The sequence below is a fragment of the Armigeres subalbatus genome, chromosome 2 (assembly GCF_024139115.2).
Source record: "Armigeres subalbatus isolate Guangzhou_Male chromosome 2, GZ_Asu_2, whole genome shotgun sequence".
Lineage (NCBI taxonomy): Eukaryota > Metazoa > Arthropoda > Insecta > Diptera > Culicidae > Armigeres > Armigeres subalbatus.
The window spans coordinates 404,178,844-404,195,770 of NC_085140.1; the positions used below are offsets into that span (position 1 = coordinate 404,178,844).

General features: G+C 38.0%; 1 protein-coding gene across 1 annotated transcript in view; it reads right to left on the bottom strand.

The window, feature by feature from the left end:
- LOC134213332 (neural-cadherin) overlaps positions 1–16,927 on the bottom strand; it is a 98,232-nt gene that overhangs the window by 66,483 nt on the left and 14,822 nt on the right. The window contains exon 2 of the mRNA XM_062692316.1: positions 7,539–7,682. Within this exon, the coding sequence (XP_062548300.1) occupies positions 7,539–7,682 (144 nt within the window). The remainder of the gene's footprint in view (positions 1–7,538; positions 7,683–16,927) is intronic.

Below are 16,927 nucleotides of genomic sequence, written 5' to 3' on the forward strand. Positions count from 1 at the left end.
CAGAAACGCCCCAAAATGAAATTTATTCTTCAGAATGAAAAACAAATCTTCAAAATTTAAATTTAATTTTTTTATGCGCTGTTTATTTTCAGTATTATGAAGCCGGAGAGCATTCTTCAATTATGCATTACCATGTGAACTTGAACATTCATCCTTCAACATTTTTTACATCATGAAAACTCATACCGCATATCGTCGGCCGCAAGAAAGCATGTCTAACTTGGTTGCGAAATATGTACAGAATGGGTGTTTCAATTGTTATTTCGAAGCTTTTGTTTCTGAGAAAGAAAAAACCGCACGAATTACTGCTTATGGTTTCCAAAGCAATAAATTACCAACATGGTACAGCCACTGGCAAAAAAACTGCTTTTGTTTTGCTCATCCCATTTAGATCTTTCATATAAAGTGTCATTACCATGACTACAAATTAAATAAAACCACTCAGCCAAAATAGATTTTTGAAACAGATGTACCTACTATATACCTATTCCACTTCACTTCGTTCTGATTTTCAAAAGGCAAATATTTACCATCATCAAACAGAGCAAAGACGTGAACTTACAGAATCAGTTTGTACCCTTGCCAACGGCAAGGTCAACCGGCAATGGGACCACCGTTTTTCCACCTCACGTGAAGGCTGCCAGCTCAACCGTCCGTATTTATGCCTCCAACTCGAGAATGCTCGGTAAGGCCGCGCGCGCTCGTTCAAATGCCTTTCCGGAGGAGTGCTGGATTATACCACATCAAAAGAACAGCAGCAGCCGACCAAAGCGAAGGCAGGTACCCACACCCACACATATGGCAGTGGATGCTGTGCCGCTTCGAAGTGAGCGAAACAAACGGGCTTTCAAGTGTCAAGAAGGAAGCACAAATAAGCCAAAGCTGCAAACTAGAAAGGATGTGACGATGGTTCCATGCCGTGCATTCGGATTTATGCCACATTTAGGAAAATGAGGATTACTTTGTTGGTGACAAAATCACACGTACCACTTTTTCTTTTTGCATTTTCCCTCGGAGTAACGAGTTTAGGCATATGGGTGGCCAACAGTGACATCCAATTATTTTCTTGCCTCAGTCGATGTTTTGCGTAAACAGAATATGCATACAAAGTCCCCAGGTGTGACGAGGAAAAGGTTTGGTGTGAAGTAATCAAGATGCATGATTCATTATTTTTCTGATTTTCTTCATACATATTCATTTTATATGGGCATTATTTTTATTCTCAGTTTTGTGAATGAATGGTAAAAACTGTACCTTTCAATGTCAAATATCTAATGATTTTTTAGAGATAAAATTCACTTTTTCTCGCGATTTGAAAAAAAATATTGGTAGGACAATCCATTCCAACACGAAAAACAGGAGCGATCAAATTCGCCTGCTCATAAACAGTGAGTTTCTGAATAGACTAAGGTTTTGTGCGTGGAAATTCTTAAACATTTCTCGTTAACAGGAATTCTAACTAAAACATGTAGAAAAAACAGGTTGAAACATAGTAAAAATTTCTAAGGAAAATTAGCTCCAATTTTCAAAAACAATAAAAAAAATTCAATTAATTTCTCGTTGAAATTCCGAAAATTTGGAACAATAATATCTAAAAACTTGGAAAAATTTCAATTCAAAATTCGGAAACATTTCTTTGGATATTCCGAAGGGTTTTCCGTGAAAATTCAACACATTTTCCCGCATAGATTAGGAAAAAAACGCGAGAAACTTCGTGAAAACCTCGTGAAAATTCACAACAATGTTCCGTGTAAATTCGAGAAACAAATCAAAGGAACTCGAAATAGTTCAACTAGAAAGTAGACCAATTCCTCGTAATAATGTTCTTCTTCTTCTTCTTCTTCTTGGCATTACATCCCCACACTGGGACAGAGCCGCCTCGCAGCTTAGTGTTCATTAAGCACTTCCACAGTTTTTAACGGCGAGGTTTCTTAGCCAGGTTACCATTTTTGCATTCGTATATCATGAGGCTAGCATGATGATACTTTTATGCCCAGGGAAGTCGAGACAATTTTCAATCCGAAAATTGCCTAGACCGGCACCGGGAATCGAACCCAGCCACCCTCAGCATGGTCTTGCTTTGTAGCCGCGCGTCTTACCGCACGGCTAAGGAGGGCTCGTAATAATGTAGTAATTCGGAATAGTTTATCATGAAAAATCGGTGAAAATTCCGAAGAGAAGAAATTTGGACCAATCTACCGAAGAAGCTCCCAACGACCATTAAAAACTGAAAAAAAGTTTATTCCGCTGAAAATAAACTTGTTCAGCCTAAACTGTTTGTAGGGCTCGGAACAAATTTCGGAAATAACTAGAAAAAAATCCTGATGTATCGCAGAACAATTTCCCGTGAAAATTCGTAACAATTTTCCGATGAAATAAGACAAAAAATGACTTGAAAATTCAAAAAAAAATTTCGTGAAAATTCGACGCATATTTTTGTAGAAACTCGGATCAATGAAAAATCGAAACTTAGAATTCGGAAAAATGGAAAATTTAGAACAATGTCCTGTGGAAACCTTGAAGATTTTCCCATGGGTGTTCGGATAAACTTGCGCGGAAATTTTGGGGAGCTTTCCGAACATTTTCCGCGGAAATACTTGAGATTTTTGAGGGAATTTTGAAAAGCTGGAAATATTTAAAAAAATCGTTGAAAATTGAAAGAATTTTCCGATGGAATTATGAAGAATTTCTCGTGGAAATTCATAATAGCTTTCATTGGAATTTCGGAAGATATTTGTATGACAATTTAGAACACCTTCCTTTGGAATTTTGAAACAATTTCTGAAAAAGATCAGAACAATTTCCCGTAGAAATCCGGAAGAGTTTTTCGTGGAAATGTGGAACATTTTTCCGAGGAAATCCAGATTTTTTTCCTGTCGGAATTCGGAACAGTTCTCCGTGCAAAATTGAAAAAAAAAAATCGTGGAAGCTTCAGAACACTTTTTCGTGAAATTTTTTGGAATAATTACTCCGTTTAATTTCCGGTAGAAATTCGAAATAACCTGCACCTTAAGAAAAAAAAGCCTAAGCAGTACAAGAGTGAAGCGAGGACTCAAATGAACAGAATAGAAACTCGATATGCTCGGTATGAATGCATCCAATACAATGAGATTTTGAGATACAATAAATTGATGATTCTCATTTCATTCTAATGGATGATATATAACACTAGATGACAAAATCAGAAGAAAAAGTTTGTTTTCGTGATGCTCATGTGTTGCATTTGCAGTTCTCGGCCCTCTAAAATCGATTGGTTATTGCCGTTTGTTTTTGATTTCAAGAATTCCGAGATTTGTTGGTCACAAAGTAGGAAAGGGATCATCGCTTCAACGGTGTTGAAGTCACTTGCATGATTGTATGTCCATATAAATTAAAATACTAAGTTATTACAATAATCTAAGTTATTACGATATCTGAGTGTTTTCAGGCAAAAATGGACAGCCTAGGGGAAACGGTAAGTAGGGATTTTGAAAACTGTTCTGCACATTTAAACATAAAATCATATGGAGACGCATGGTACACATTTGTGCGATGATTCATCTTGTGACTTAACTTTTTATGCAAAAAATTGTCACCTCCGTTTTATAAAATAAATAATTCAAGTGTATGGCATTTGTATGGAACTTGTGTTAAGGGAACCTGAACCTAATTGTCTGTTGGGAAGGACATGTTCTTGGGTTAACAAATCGAATACTGCGATCAAAAAATCATTAGAATCATGTTTTTTAAACAGCAGGTTCCCGGGGGTCTTCTAAGCGATTTCCACAATTCTGTCACGGTTGTCTTATCCACCTCATCTGGTTTCCAGTAGTTTGCTATGTTTTAATAGATCCTCATTTTCTTTTGGCTAGATTAGCTGGGGTATGGATGCAGTCATTTAAAATGTGAAAATTTCGTTTTACCAAATTCAATATGAGTTAAATTTACCGATTCAGAAGAACTTCATAACGGAAAACAAGCTTGTCCCTGTAAGCTCCTAAAGCCCTTGCGTATTATGTGCAGTTCAAATCAGTTTGATGCAGATATTCTAGAAATAAGATAAATTGGTCTACAAGGTCAACAACCCTATCGGAGTCCACCCAGCATACCCATACAAGTTCAAACTGATGCAGATGTTCTAGATTCTCTAAACTGTACTGGTGTTCAGATCATTTGGTCTAGCAAATCAACTACGTCTGGTATTCAAAAGGAATCAGTCAAGTACGAGACACTGAAGACGACCACACAGTTGTGGTCGAAATACGTATCTGCAAAGATAACGAAAATTGACTGGTGGAATTAAATGGACAGTACTTAATTCGTCTCAGACGGTTCTCTAAATTGTTCTGGAATTAAGACCAATTGGTCTAGCAGGTCAACTAGGCCTGGTTTCAAACTGAAATCAAACCCTGATATCAAACCAAAATTGACGCCACACACGAGGTTCATGCAAAAGCTGTAAGGACGAACGCCACGAGACTCTTATGTAGCAACAAACAAACAGTCTGCAGACAAATAGTGTTACAATGCCACTTCACATTTTTTGGCATGCATAATAGAGCTGTGCGCCGCCGCGCCGCGCCGCGGCCGCCAACGATTTTTATGCGCCGCCACCGCCACCATTTTTGACCGGCGCGCCACTGCAATTTTTTGACCGCGCCGCCGGTGAGTTTTGGGCGCGCCGTTGAAATAATTTAAGTGCCGTAGCCTGGGGATAGTTTTGAGAGTTCATCCCCCTAACCCAATTTGTTAGAAGAAAAATTTCGTTCAAACCCTTATGCATTTGAAAAATTTCGGCTGCGCCGCTGAAGAGATCATGTACACTAAAACCTCTTTTTATGTCACTTTGATGCTAGGATAAAAAAATAATTTCTGTTATGATTTCTTGTTTTTCATTTAAATGATCTTCGAATTCTTTTCAATATGATACATAAAGCCTATATAATTTAGAAATGGTTCACTTCATTTAAGAGATAGTGGCGTTCCTAGTGGTCGTATGTGCAAGTTTTTCATAGCGTTTCATAATTAGTAAACCATTCTTTTGGGTCTATTTTTTTTCACGGTGTCTGTATCGAACCAGGAAATCCCCGAGGCACATGTTTAGCTAACCCTTCCTAGGAAAAAGTTTTTCTCCTGAAACTCTGGAAAATTCATTTCGGGGATTATGAAATTCTGGGAACTCCGCCACCAGAGATTCTTTCTCCAGAAGTTCTGGAGATTCAAGACTCCTGCAAGAATTCCGAGCTGATCCTGATAACTTTTCTACGTGGAGATTCGGAGCCAATTCCCATGGAAATGCGATTTTCTGAGGAAATTCGGAGGATTTTTTTGTGAAATTTCGTGAGAATTCAGAAGAGCTTTCCGTGGAAATTCGAATAAATAAGGTGTCACACAACAAACAAACCACGAGTTGCGTTTAAGTCAGTAACTAGTGGCTCTCCGACCACTCATGATTCAGCTACAAAAGCGCCCGAGAGTTTCTTACGTGGCATTAACAAGTCAATCGCTCGCGAGTCGTTCAAGATTATCTTACGTCACATACTAAACTTTTAAATCAAGAAACTCTCGTGAATCATCCACGTATCATCCATGATACACCATCAAACAACTTATGAGTTAGCATTGGCGCAATCATAAAATAGTCATGGTATGTTACGAGTAAATCACGAGTTTATAACCACACACGAGTTGCCCAAAAATTACAAAACGCGTCACTTAAGTTTCTCTCACTCACTCACTCACTCACTCACTCTCAACTCACGAGTAGCACACTGAAAAGTTAATCACGAACTTCTGATGGTTAATTCAGAATTAAAATTAGAATAACCTGTATTAATCATCTATGTACGCTTTACTGCAAAGTACAGAAAAAGCCATGCGTAGATCGTAAATAGTTGCATAAACAATATTTTGTGTATAAAAATAATGCCACATTGTTTTGTTACTATTTACTTCTTCTTCTTCTTATTGGCATTACATCCCCACACTGGGACAGAGCCGCCTCGCAGCTTAGTGTTCATTAAGCACTTCCACAGTAATTAACTGCGAGGTTTCTAAGCCAGGTTACCATTTTTGCATTCGTATATCATGAGGCTAACACGATGATACTTTTATGCCCAGGGAAGTCGAGACAATTTCCAATCCGAAAATTGTCTAGACCGGCACCGGGCCACCCTCAGCATGGTCTTGCTTTGTAGCCGCGCGTCTTACCGCACGGCTAAGGAGGGCCCTATTTACTTACATATCAAAAAAGGGTTAGCTTTACTTTTATTCAAATTATATAATTATTTTTAGCTTTTAGTTTCACACAGAATTATTTATATTTATATAAAAAAGAAAACATTGACGCAAACAAACGAAAATCTTCACATTGTATCACTGAAACACAGTAAAATAAAAAGTCAATCGCTCCACGGGGTCAAAACTATGACTATTACCCTTGATGACCTATTTATGGCCGAGCTTTATCGGTGCCTGCTGCACCTCGCAACAGCAACTTTTCTTTAGAGTACAGCTCGAATCTTTCCAAATTGTTATGTTCTGGCTTTGTGGATCTCTTTATAGCTTTGCGCCAAAGCTTCCAACAAAAGGCACCACGACACCAAAAAGTTAAAAAAGATAATGATCATCCATCCTAATGATGATACTGCCTTTTTTATAATTATCCAAGGTAAGAACATTTGTGATTCGATACAACCTTTTTGTATTTTCAATCATTTTGAATTTAGCAAAACACCTACGCTAAAACAATAGCTAATAATATTTCAATTCATAAAAAAATGTTCAAACCTCACCTCACATCACTTTTATTGGTCCAACTAATGAAAGTGTTGCCTTTCTCGTATACTGAAGCTAGCAGGTATTTAAGCTGGAATCGATCGTGATAAATTCCGGAAGATTCCAAATCGAATGAGTTTCGTTGCACCAAAATCGGTTAAGTTTGATAGTTCGGAAAGCCTGTTAACTCACTTTATGCATGGTCAAGCTAAAATACTTTTCGCCACATAGCTTCTGACTAGACATAAGAACAGTAAATATTTTCGGAGTGAAATTATAGTCTTTCGGTATAACATTGCTGCACAGAAAAAAAAGAAAGAAAATTCAGAGCACCCGGTAGTGCAGCATGCTGCACAATTCGTACCGAACAAAATGCACCTCAGTGGCATTAAACGCGACACGATTGGAGCTGCTTGCCCTGTTATTTTTTGTGTGTGGAAAGGTGGTCATTGTCCTTGTGATGCATGCGAAGCAAAACGTGAAAAACTAAATTTAAGTTTTTTGTTTGTCGTTTCGCGCTTCTATGATGTCTGAAGTGGGGCTAAATATAAATATGGCGCAGTTTAACGAGGGTTCGGAGGAAATATGTCACAGTTTGTTGGATATTTCAAAACAACCAATTCCAAAACCCATACTTTACGTTTGATGTATACGCCGTGGGGGTTCTTCAAAAGTGGGGTTTTCATGTTTCCGTATGAATTTATGGTTGGGATTATTTGAAGATTTACGTCGGGTGGACGATGGCATATTTTTAAGGCGCATGGAGGTGAAGGAATACTTACACTCGTCGTGATCCTTGGCGGTGACGGTGAGGACTGTGTGCTGGATGTCTTCGTTTTCGTCGACCTCCGCTTCGTACAGGGCCTTGTCGAAGTATGGTGGATTGTCATTCTTGTCAGCAATTCCGATACGGATGAACTTGGTAACTGGAAACGAGAAGTAAAAAGAATCCCATTGAAATATTGTTGCAATAGTAGTCTGACTGTTTCATGTTGACTCGTATTTTATTGAGAAATCAGTTATTTCGTGTGCAATAATTTAGTATGATATTTGTTTTTTTGTAGACCATGAAGTGGAAAGCTGATTACTTTCGTTTCTTTATTCGTCGAATAGTGTAGTGTAACATTAACAGCAAATTTAAATATCCTTTGATCTGCCTAACAAAATATTGGGAAGCGTGTAAAAATGTTTTGAATAACTTTTTTAGATTTAGATTTTATATTCACTTGAGTATATGTTTTAAAATACTCGGAATGAAGTCGTATTTTCATTTCTTATTTGTTGCTGTATTCAAACTTTCTGCAGAAACTCTCAGTACGCAATGTTCGCTACTCATTAAAATAGTTCAAATTTATATGACAATCAAAAGTAGATACAAAAAAATATTTACTTTGCAGCTTATTCAACAGTTTTTCTTAGTCCCAAGCAATACAATTAGGGTAATGGTATCAATAGTGGACGTGCTAGTAGATCCACAAAATAGAATATTTTTTAAGAATTGTTAATTACGGAAAATTTACAACTTTAATATCTTAACCAATAGATAAACTAATAATTTTGATAACAAAAATGCGATTGATGCCATTTAACATCAACAACTACCAAATATTGCTTGCACCACTATGGGTACACTGTTCCTTTAGTGGCGGTAAAACATAATTGTGGTTCCCATAGTGGTTCTATCCATTGATCTCTTATGAGACACGCCACTATTGGTACAGTTGCACCGCTATAGGTGCAAGGGAGTCAATTTTATTGAGGAAAATCATTGTTTTCAATAGTTTTTCAAGCGAAACCTTAGGATAAGTTGTATTTGACAGGATATTTAAAGCACAACGCATCAACTGAAATCAACGTAAAGTGTATAATTATGATAAATCTCATTAAAACCCCATTACCTCCACTATTAGTGCTACCGGGTACGGTTATCCTACTTCCCTTCATGGAAGCTCTACTAAAATGTGTATAAAACCGCAAAAAAAATCGCAGACCGAAGCAAAACAGTTGCACCTGAAGTATAAATAATCGTCTTTGCCCCATTCTTCCGGCTAGCTCTCAGTGTGAATCCATTCTGCAGGAAATAATCCAATTTCCTGCGATCGGAATCGCATGAATTAGGGAACGCTTAGTGCATTTTCCAAAAGCTTTCGGACAACAAAGTACCACCATGACAGAAAAAAATCCAGAAGTCCAGATTCATGCGAATAACGATTCCATTTATCGACTCCGTGCAGACATGCAGCCCTGGCTAGCCCAGAGGCGTGGATTATTTACCCATACGTGTCTATTTCAATTTAGCAGACCGGTATCTGTGTGCTCGTATGTAACAAGAAAACTCCCAGAATGGTCTTGTCGGGACAGCTAGCCAACAAGGCCCAGAATACCAGCAGCTGGTAAATTTATGATAAGTCCATTAGATAGGCTCAACAACAGCGATTCCTTGCCGCAGCAATTCCCTGTGAAGGAAGGAGCTATAGAAAAAGTGAATGTGTGCTTCCGGGGGTATGTGAGGCCACAAAATGTTGACTTTGTGCCAATCTCCCGGCACGATACCGGACGACGACGACGGACGACGGTGCGATGTTCTGCCATCATGCCAATAGAAGGAAACCATTTTGCGAGAATAAGTTTGCAGGGGCCACATTGCATGGTCCAGAGGCCACAGGTCAGGAATATTTAATCGACGCCAATTTATGACCAGTCATAATGGATGGCAGCAGCACACTACCAAATGCAGTTTGATGGTGCAGCAATTGCAGTGCAGCTACCTTGGTTACCTTGCCGGACCCGGAGGCTATGTTTCTGTGTACAGATTCTTTGTTCGACTGTCGGAAGGAATTTATGGGCAAGGATATGTGTGCCTTGAATGCATGTTGGTTCCGGTGTGAGCACAAAACAGGAAATTGATTCTTAGCACAAGTAACAAAATTCGATGGGCAGCTTGGCTTTGTGGTTTAGTCAGAAATAATTGAAAACAATTAATCAAAGCTTAATGAGAAATTAACGTGAAATCTATAAAGATTTTTCAGGGTTTTTGTGTTTTTATTTTCAATCTCCCTATTTGGCGACATCTTAAGAAAGCTAGCCAGGAGCAAACTACTAGACCAGTAATTGGTCTCATCGAGTTCCGTGCAGTGTTCCTTCGACAATGTTATTAATTCGCATTGACTTTTTTCTGCGGTGTACGTTCGAGTTGTCATTTATTCGTCCCAAAGCGGTCAGTGGAGTCACAAGAAATCCGCTCAAGATTGGTGAAAAATTGACAGTGAATATCGGTTCAAGGTAGTGTTATATTATTTATTTTGATTTAAATGGATCCATTCAAGTATGCTTAGTTCAGAAGCAACAATTTAAAAAATATCAAAGATAGACTTGCAGATCTGGAGCAATACTAAGGTCTTTTCAGATTTAATTTAAGTCTTTTGTTTAATCTCAAAAGTATTTGCCGATATTTTTTCGCGATTTCCCTCTGTCGGTTCTCGAACGATTTGTATTTATTCGATGCATGATCTAATGGCAAAAACATATTGAAACAATCTCACTAAACAGATCCATTCCGTAACGACGTCAGCGCCATCATGCAACCATCTAATCGCGTTTGTGATCCTTGCACTTGATTCAAAAATTTCTACCTGAGTGGTCAGTCACAGAAGGAAGCACTGTACCAGCCAAAACAAAAAGGTGTCATATTTTTTGGGAAATTATCTCATTCATGTAAACTGAAATGGGGAGCTGAGATAAAGCAATTTTTATCATAATCTTAAACGCTAGGGGTCGTACACATATTACGTAAGCATTTTTTCTGAGTTTTTCGACCCCCCTCAAACCATGTAAATTTTGTTTATACAAATGATTTTTTTTATTTATATGGTGCGTAAGAAAATGACGGAGCCACCCTCCCCCCATAAGTTATTACGTAATATGTGTGCACCCCCCTACCAGAGGCTGCTCTGCAGTTGTTATTTTACGAAATTTAGATGTGAGCAGAAAATAACTCTATTTTCACTTTTGCAAAAGCTGCAAAGCCTCACTTTTCGCGCACCAATCGTGACCTGTCGCAACGAAAACACCGTAGAAATCACTTCAACCGGAATCCCGGGGCAACCAAAATCCGAAATAAATTAAAACCACAGATGGAAGGATTTAAATCACGGGGACGGGGAAGCTTCTTTTAACGCACGGTTGCTATGATCTCCACCCATCGAGTGAGCCGGATCATATCACAAGCCGCAGCAGAAACATTGAGCAACGAAAACAATAAGAAAAATCATAAGCGACATGCCCAAAACAATAAAAATCGCAAATTCAACCTCTGAAAAGAACTCTTAAAAATCACAACCGAACAGAAAACTTATATAGTGTTCAATCCCTAACTCTACTCTGATATATAATAATCTCTAACAAGAATCAAGCTCTGCAAAGCGTTCTTCGATTAAAAATACTCAACTGGAAAACGAAACAAGAAGGTACATGGATTTTGACAAGTATAACAGTATCCTCTTCTTGTCATAAGACGAGTTTGTACAATCCCATTTAATTCCACCACTTAATTGTTCCTTGACAGATACGTATTTCGACCTCAATAGTAAGGTCGTCCTCAGTGTCTCGTACTTGACTCGACTTGAGTCAACTCGTCAACTCGTCTTATGACAAGTGAAGACATTCCACTAAAAAGCTCAAAATAATTTTCTTAACAGTATCCTCTCATTTAACCAAGGATGGGTATTGAAGCTAGGGGCCCTCCTTAGCCGTGCGGTAAGATGCGCGGCTACAAAGCAAGACCATGCTGAGGGTGGCTGGGTTCGATTCCCGGTGCCGGTCTAGACAATTTTCGAATTGGAAATTGGAATGAATCGCCCACTTTGAGCGTGCTTACAGCGACACACTAGGAGTTAACTTTCTGAAATCAGTATGGCGAAAGGCATCTACAGTTCGATTTCTCAAAATTAAGCACCTTCATCGAAAAAATATTTGGTAGGTGTAGTAGCGGACACCTTACTACATAACCGCTACCAAATAGTTATTAATGAAAAGTTCATAGTTTTGAGAAAACCTGCGTTAGATGACTTTCGCCATACAAATTTCTGGCGGTTAACTCATGCTGGCTATTTTGCGCCTATACTAGAGCGCCTGGATGTGATAGCGGCGGGTAGAAAATCAGCCACTGCCAATAATTCATTGGCTTAGAAACTTCGCAGTTAATAACTGTGGAAGTGCTTAATGAACAATAAGCTGAGAGGCGGCAATGTCCCAGTGGGGGATGTAATGCCAATGAAGAAGAAGAAGGGTGTTGAAGCTAGACCCTCCACTTTACGCGTTTCTCGGCTTGTCCATTATCATCTGAGCTCGAGATAATAACTTTGCTTGTGCAAAAATATTATCCCTAATCAAAGAGCGCTCTGGAAAGAAATTGTCATTTGTGCATCTAAGAATGATACTGTATTACTGATAGCCAGCGGAGCTTGGGTTTCGTTCACATTGCGAAGGTGTTGTTACAACAAGAGCTGTGAAAATTTATTTCTCCATGACGAACATTGTACTTTGTTTACTGAGCGGATAGATAACTGAAGATCAATATCGCATAATTCCAATAGAGGATTCAATGATGGGATGATTTGCAATTCTTTTTTTTTACTTTATACCATATGAGAGGAAGAGTAACCAGTGACTATAATAATCAACGCTCTATGTTATCTGGATGGGAGATTGGCCGAAGGTAAGCAGGAAGTTAGCCGTGCGGTAAGACGCGCGGCTACAAAGCAAGACCATGCTGAGGGTGGCTGGGTTCGATTCCCTGTGCCGGTCTAGACAATTTTCGGATTGGAAATTGTCTCGACTTCCTTGGGCATAAAAGTATCATCGTGTTAGCCTCATGATATACGAATGCAGAAATGGTAACTTGGCTTAGAAACCTCGCAGTTAATAACTGTGGAAGTGCTAATTGGACACTAAGCTGCGTGGCGGCAATGTCCCAGTGGGGGATGTAATGCCAATGAAGAAGAAGAAGAAGAAGGCAGGAAGTTGTTTGGCCGGATATGTCACTTAGCCAAACAAACCCTATAGTCCAAAAGTATTTTGGCCGAAGTGGATATACGGCCGAAAAAGCCATTTGGTCGAAAAGCACATTTGGACGAAATAGTCATGTATCCGAATAGACCATTTGGTCGAAACTGGCGTTTGACCGAAATGGTCGATTGACAGCAAGGGCCTTTCGGCCGAAAATGTTATTCGGCTGAACAAGTCATATACCCGAAAATGTCATTTGGCTTATAAGACCGCCGATAAAATCGTTAGATCAAAAATGTCATATGACCGAAATGATCGTTTGGCAGAAAAGGCAACTTGGTCAAACGGGTCATACGAACAAAAATATGTCATTTGGCTGAAAAGGTCATATGGCCGAAAAAGTCTTTCGGTGGAAAGGATCAAACGTTTGCTAAACGGGTAATGTGGCCAAAAATGTCGTTAGTTGTTAGTTGTCGTTAGTGAGTATGTTAAAGTGTGAAGTGATAAATAACAATTGAGAAGTAATAAATGAGAATGAGAAGTGAGAAATAAGAAGCGAGATGTGAGACGTCTCACCTCACTTCTAACTGTTTATTTCGTGCTGCTCGTTTCTCACTTTTCACAGCGAGAAGTAGAGAAATAAGTAGAGAGAAGTAAGAAGTGAGAAGTGAAGCGTCTCACTTCTTACTTCAAAACCCTTAATTCTCATTCCGTACTTCTCGCTTTTTACCGTGAGAAGTGAGACGTCTCTGTTCTCACATCTCAATCCTCATTTCTCACGCTTTTCTTTTTTTTGTAAATCTTGTTTATTTAACAGGCTCATGCGCCATTAGGCATAACGCTGCTGAGCCGTAATTGTCGAAATGCATCATACATTGGGCACACTTTTTCACGCAAACTTTCTTGTTTAGGGTTGCTATTCGCTTTGACAGACACCTTTTGTTTGTCACTTCGATGAAATCAGTTCGTTGTCGTTAGATGCTGATGCTTTATCGTTGTCGTTCACACTCAACCAGAATATCAGAGTTCGGTTAATCATTTTAACGAAGTTTACGGTGATTGAATAAATTACAGATGTTTCGGTATTTTTACTTTTGTTGATATTGTATCATATTAAACTTCGGTAACTGTCACCATTTTTTACCGAATTTATTGTAATTTTCAATCAACGATGGATCGGTAAAATTTTGCTGAAACTTCTGTATCGTTCAACGTCAGATCCACTTTGTTGATTTTTTCTGCTGCTGCATGGCGTATTTGTTTCCTTGCATTATGTGTCTTAAATTCAATCAAAAATAGGTACAGAAAGCTAAGTGATGCGCGATTTTCCATTGCTAATGGTAAGTATTTGTTGTCTAAAACTAATGTTATGCCTCATTGAACAGATTTTGCTGTTTTCTATAAATGAAAATCATCACGATCTGCACCAGATCGCATAGCGATTTCTCCATCGACAAGTGCATAACCATTGTCAGCGGCAGAATATTTCATATGTTTCTTTTTCGGCAGCAGAGTATTTCGAAGGTCTTGATGGTTCTGGAATTCACTTTGACGTTGCAGGGGGAGTGTGCGAAAAGCAAAGGATCCACAATTTCAAATGATTTTACACATTTTGTTTATTGTCCACTCATAATAAAATGATTATTTATATTCAACGGCTACATCTAATACAATTTTGAATACCACTGTTAAAATGTCTATGTTAATTCGACACGGAACGAAACGAAATATAGAAGTTTTTCGAGACATCGAAACGATAAGAAATCATGGTCTATTCAATTCGAAATTTTTCGAAACTAAACGAAATTTCTTTCCGCGGAATTTTCGTTGAATTGCTTATGTATGTATGCTATTTAAATTACATTTTCGGAAATACAATAAGGCCTTGAAAATGGTGGAATTAACAGGGGATAATAAAAAAATAGAATGAAAACAATAAAAGAAACTCCTCGGATTTATTAATGAATGTTTTGAAAATCCTCAAAATTACCCGAATTATTTTTCGTTGCTCCCTCAAAATATTATTTTTGGGCAAAAAAATCCGAGGGGGCATACTCCATATCATACTACATATGAGCAAAATGTATCCGCAATACAATCAGCATGAACTATCAGAGGCTCGAAAGCTAATCCGATCATCGACCAATCCACTTGAAAGGTGGCTAACCGCTAAGGATCATAGGGCATAACTGCGTTGATCGATGCTTTTTTTTTGACAATGCATCGAATTTAGACAGATTGCCATAGATTTTATGGTTTGAGGTGGTAAAGGATGGTTGCATCTTGCTTCAGAAGCAACAATCATGGTTGTGTTTTTGTGATATTAACGAAAGAAAAAATTGATGAAGAGAAATTGATCAATGAAATTACCCCCTTATGAAACTAAGGTGGAAATATGATTCGTGACGATTTATCACGTTTTTCAAATCCCTCTTCTCCAAGATATACTATAAAGTACGTCCATTTTTTCAATTAAGGCTCAAGAAAAGTTGGACGATGAAAAAAGCTTTCTGAAGAATTTACCACCGGCGTTATGTCGTCTGTCTCTTTCCGTCCTTCGAAAAATTGTAATTGTAGTACTGTTTAAACCTGGTTTAAGGTATAAGTAGAGGTGAAGGCCTTTAGTAAGAAAGAGGCGCCCAGAAAAAACTTCGTCAGGAAATCCACGACTTTGCCTGCTAGACAAAGTGATCAGTATAACTAATTCTTATAACGAATATTTAAACTCTAGGAGGCCTGACATACTAAAAAATGCTTTAAATCCGTTAAAAATAGGATAACCCATAAATTGTTTTTTGTTTTCTGTTGAACATCTTTAGCAAAACACTGAAGACGTTTTCTAGGAGTTACGTAAATAGTAGGAGTCAATATAAAGTTAACAAAGCTCAAAAATAGCCACTATGATTTTTTTCAGCGGCGCAGCCGAAATTTTAAGTAATTTGAAGTACGATATTAGTTTAAATTTGTTGTTGATGGCGAAATTTGTGTGAGTTAACGAAACGAAACAAAATCAAGAAATCAGATTTCGCCATGCTCAAATACCGCGAAATTCCGCCAACAACTGCTTTTCACTTTTAATGATGAAAATTGAGAAATGATAAAGAAGTGAGAGTTGAAAGGTGAGAAGTGAAACGTCTTGCTTCTCATTTATTATTTTTCGCTTCTAATTTTTTACACTTCTCATATCTTACTTTTCACTTCTCGACTATCATTTATCACTTTTTACATTCACATGTTCGGCGGAACGACATTTTTGGCTTCTGGCCCACCCGTTATAGAAACCGACATTCACGATTGTATGATCTGTTAGATCAAATTACATTTTCGGTCATTCGACCTATTCGGCCAAATGACCTTTTCTGCCAAGCAACCATTTCGACCAAAACAACATTGATTCGATTAATATAAAGTTTTTAATGATTTTCCTGTCATTGATTATATGTTTGAACTCTTTATTCGATCGTTTATTATTTATCGAGATAGTCCCACCGCTAACCGCAAGTTGGGCACATTTTTGCTTGATTTCCTATACACATAAGACGGACTTACAATTAGAGGCAGGGGCAGTATTTGTAGGCATCGTGTGATATCTCTCATTGAAATTGTGACATTCCATCGATATTTTTAGGTTCTGATCGTAAACCGATTTGTTCACTTTAAGTTTCATTCGACGACGATTTTTCCAATAATATCCAATGAATAATGGAACATAAATGTGAATAATGGAACATATAAACCTATCTATGCTAGTTTTTCTTTCGCTTATATGTTAAGGGTTTTCAGGATATGATTTTATTCTGCAATGTTATTATTTTTGTGTGTTTTGAATTCAGATAACAAAGTCTATTTAAAATGTGTATAATATCACATTTAATCGAAGATTAATGTGAAATTTCGCTGAAATCTCAACAGCAGAGCTGTACGGTGAATAATTTCACAGGTTTTCGGTGGTTTTGACAGTTGAAAAAAGAAAATTCGGTGCATTGATTAGCGAACAATTCCGCTGTTGAAATTTCGGTGAAATGAAAAAAAAAATCACCGATATCTGTGAAATGATTTAAGCGTGATAATGTTGATGATGATGTTTCTGGCTCTCACACAACCGAGCAAACATTCTGCATCTTTTTCTTCTCGTTATTTTGAGGGCTGAGAACAATCCAGGGGC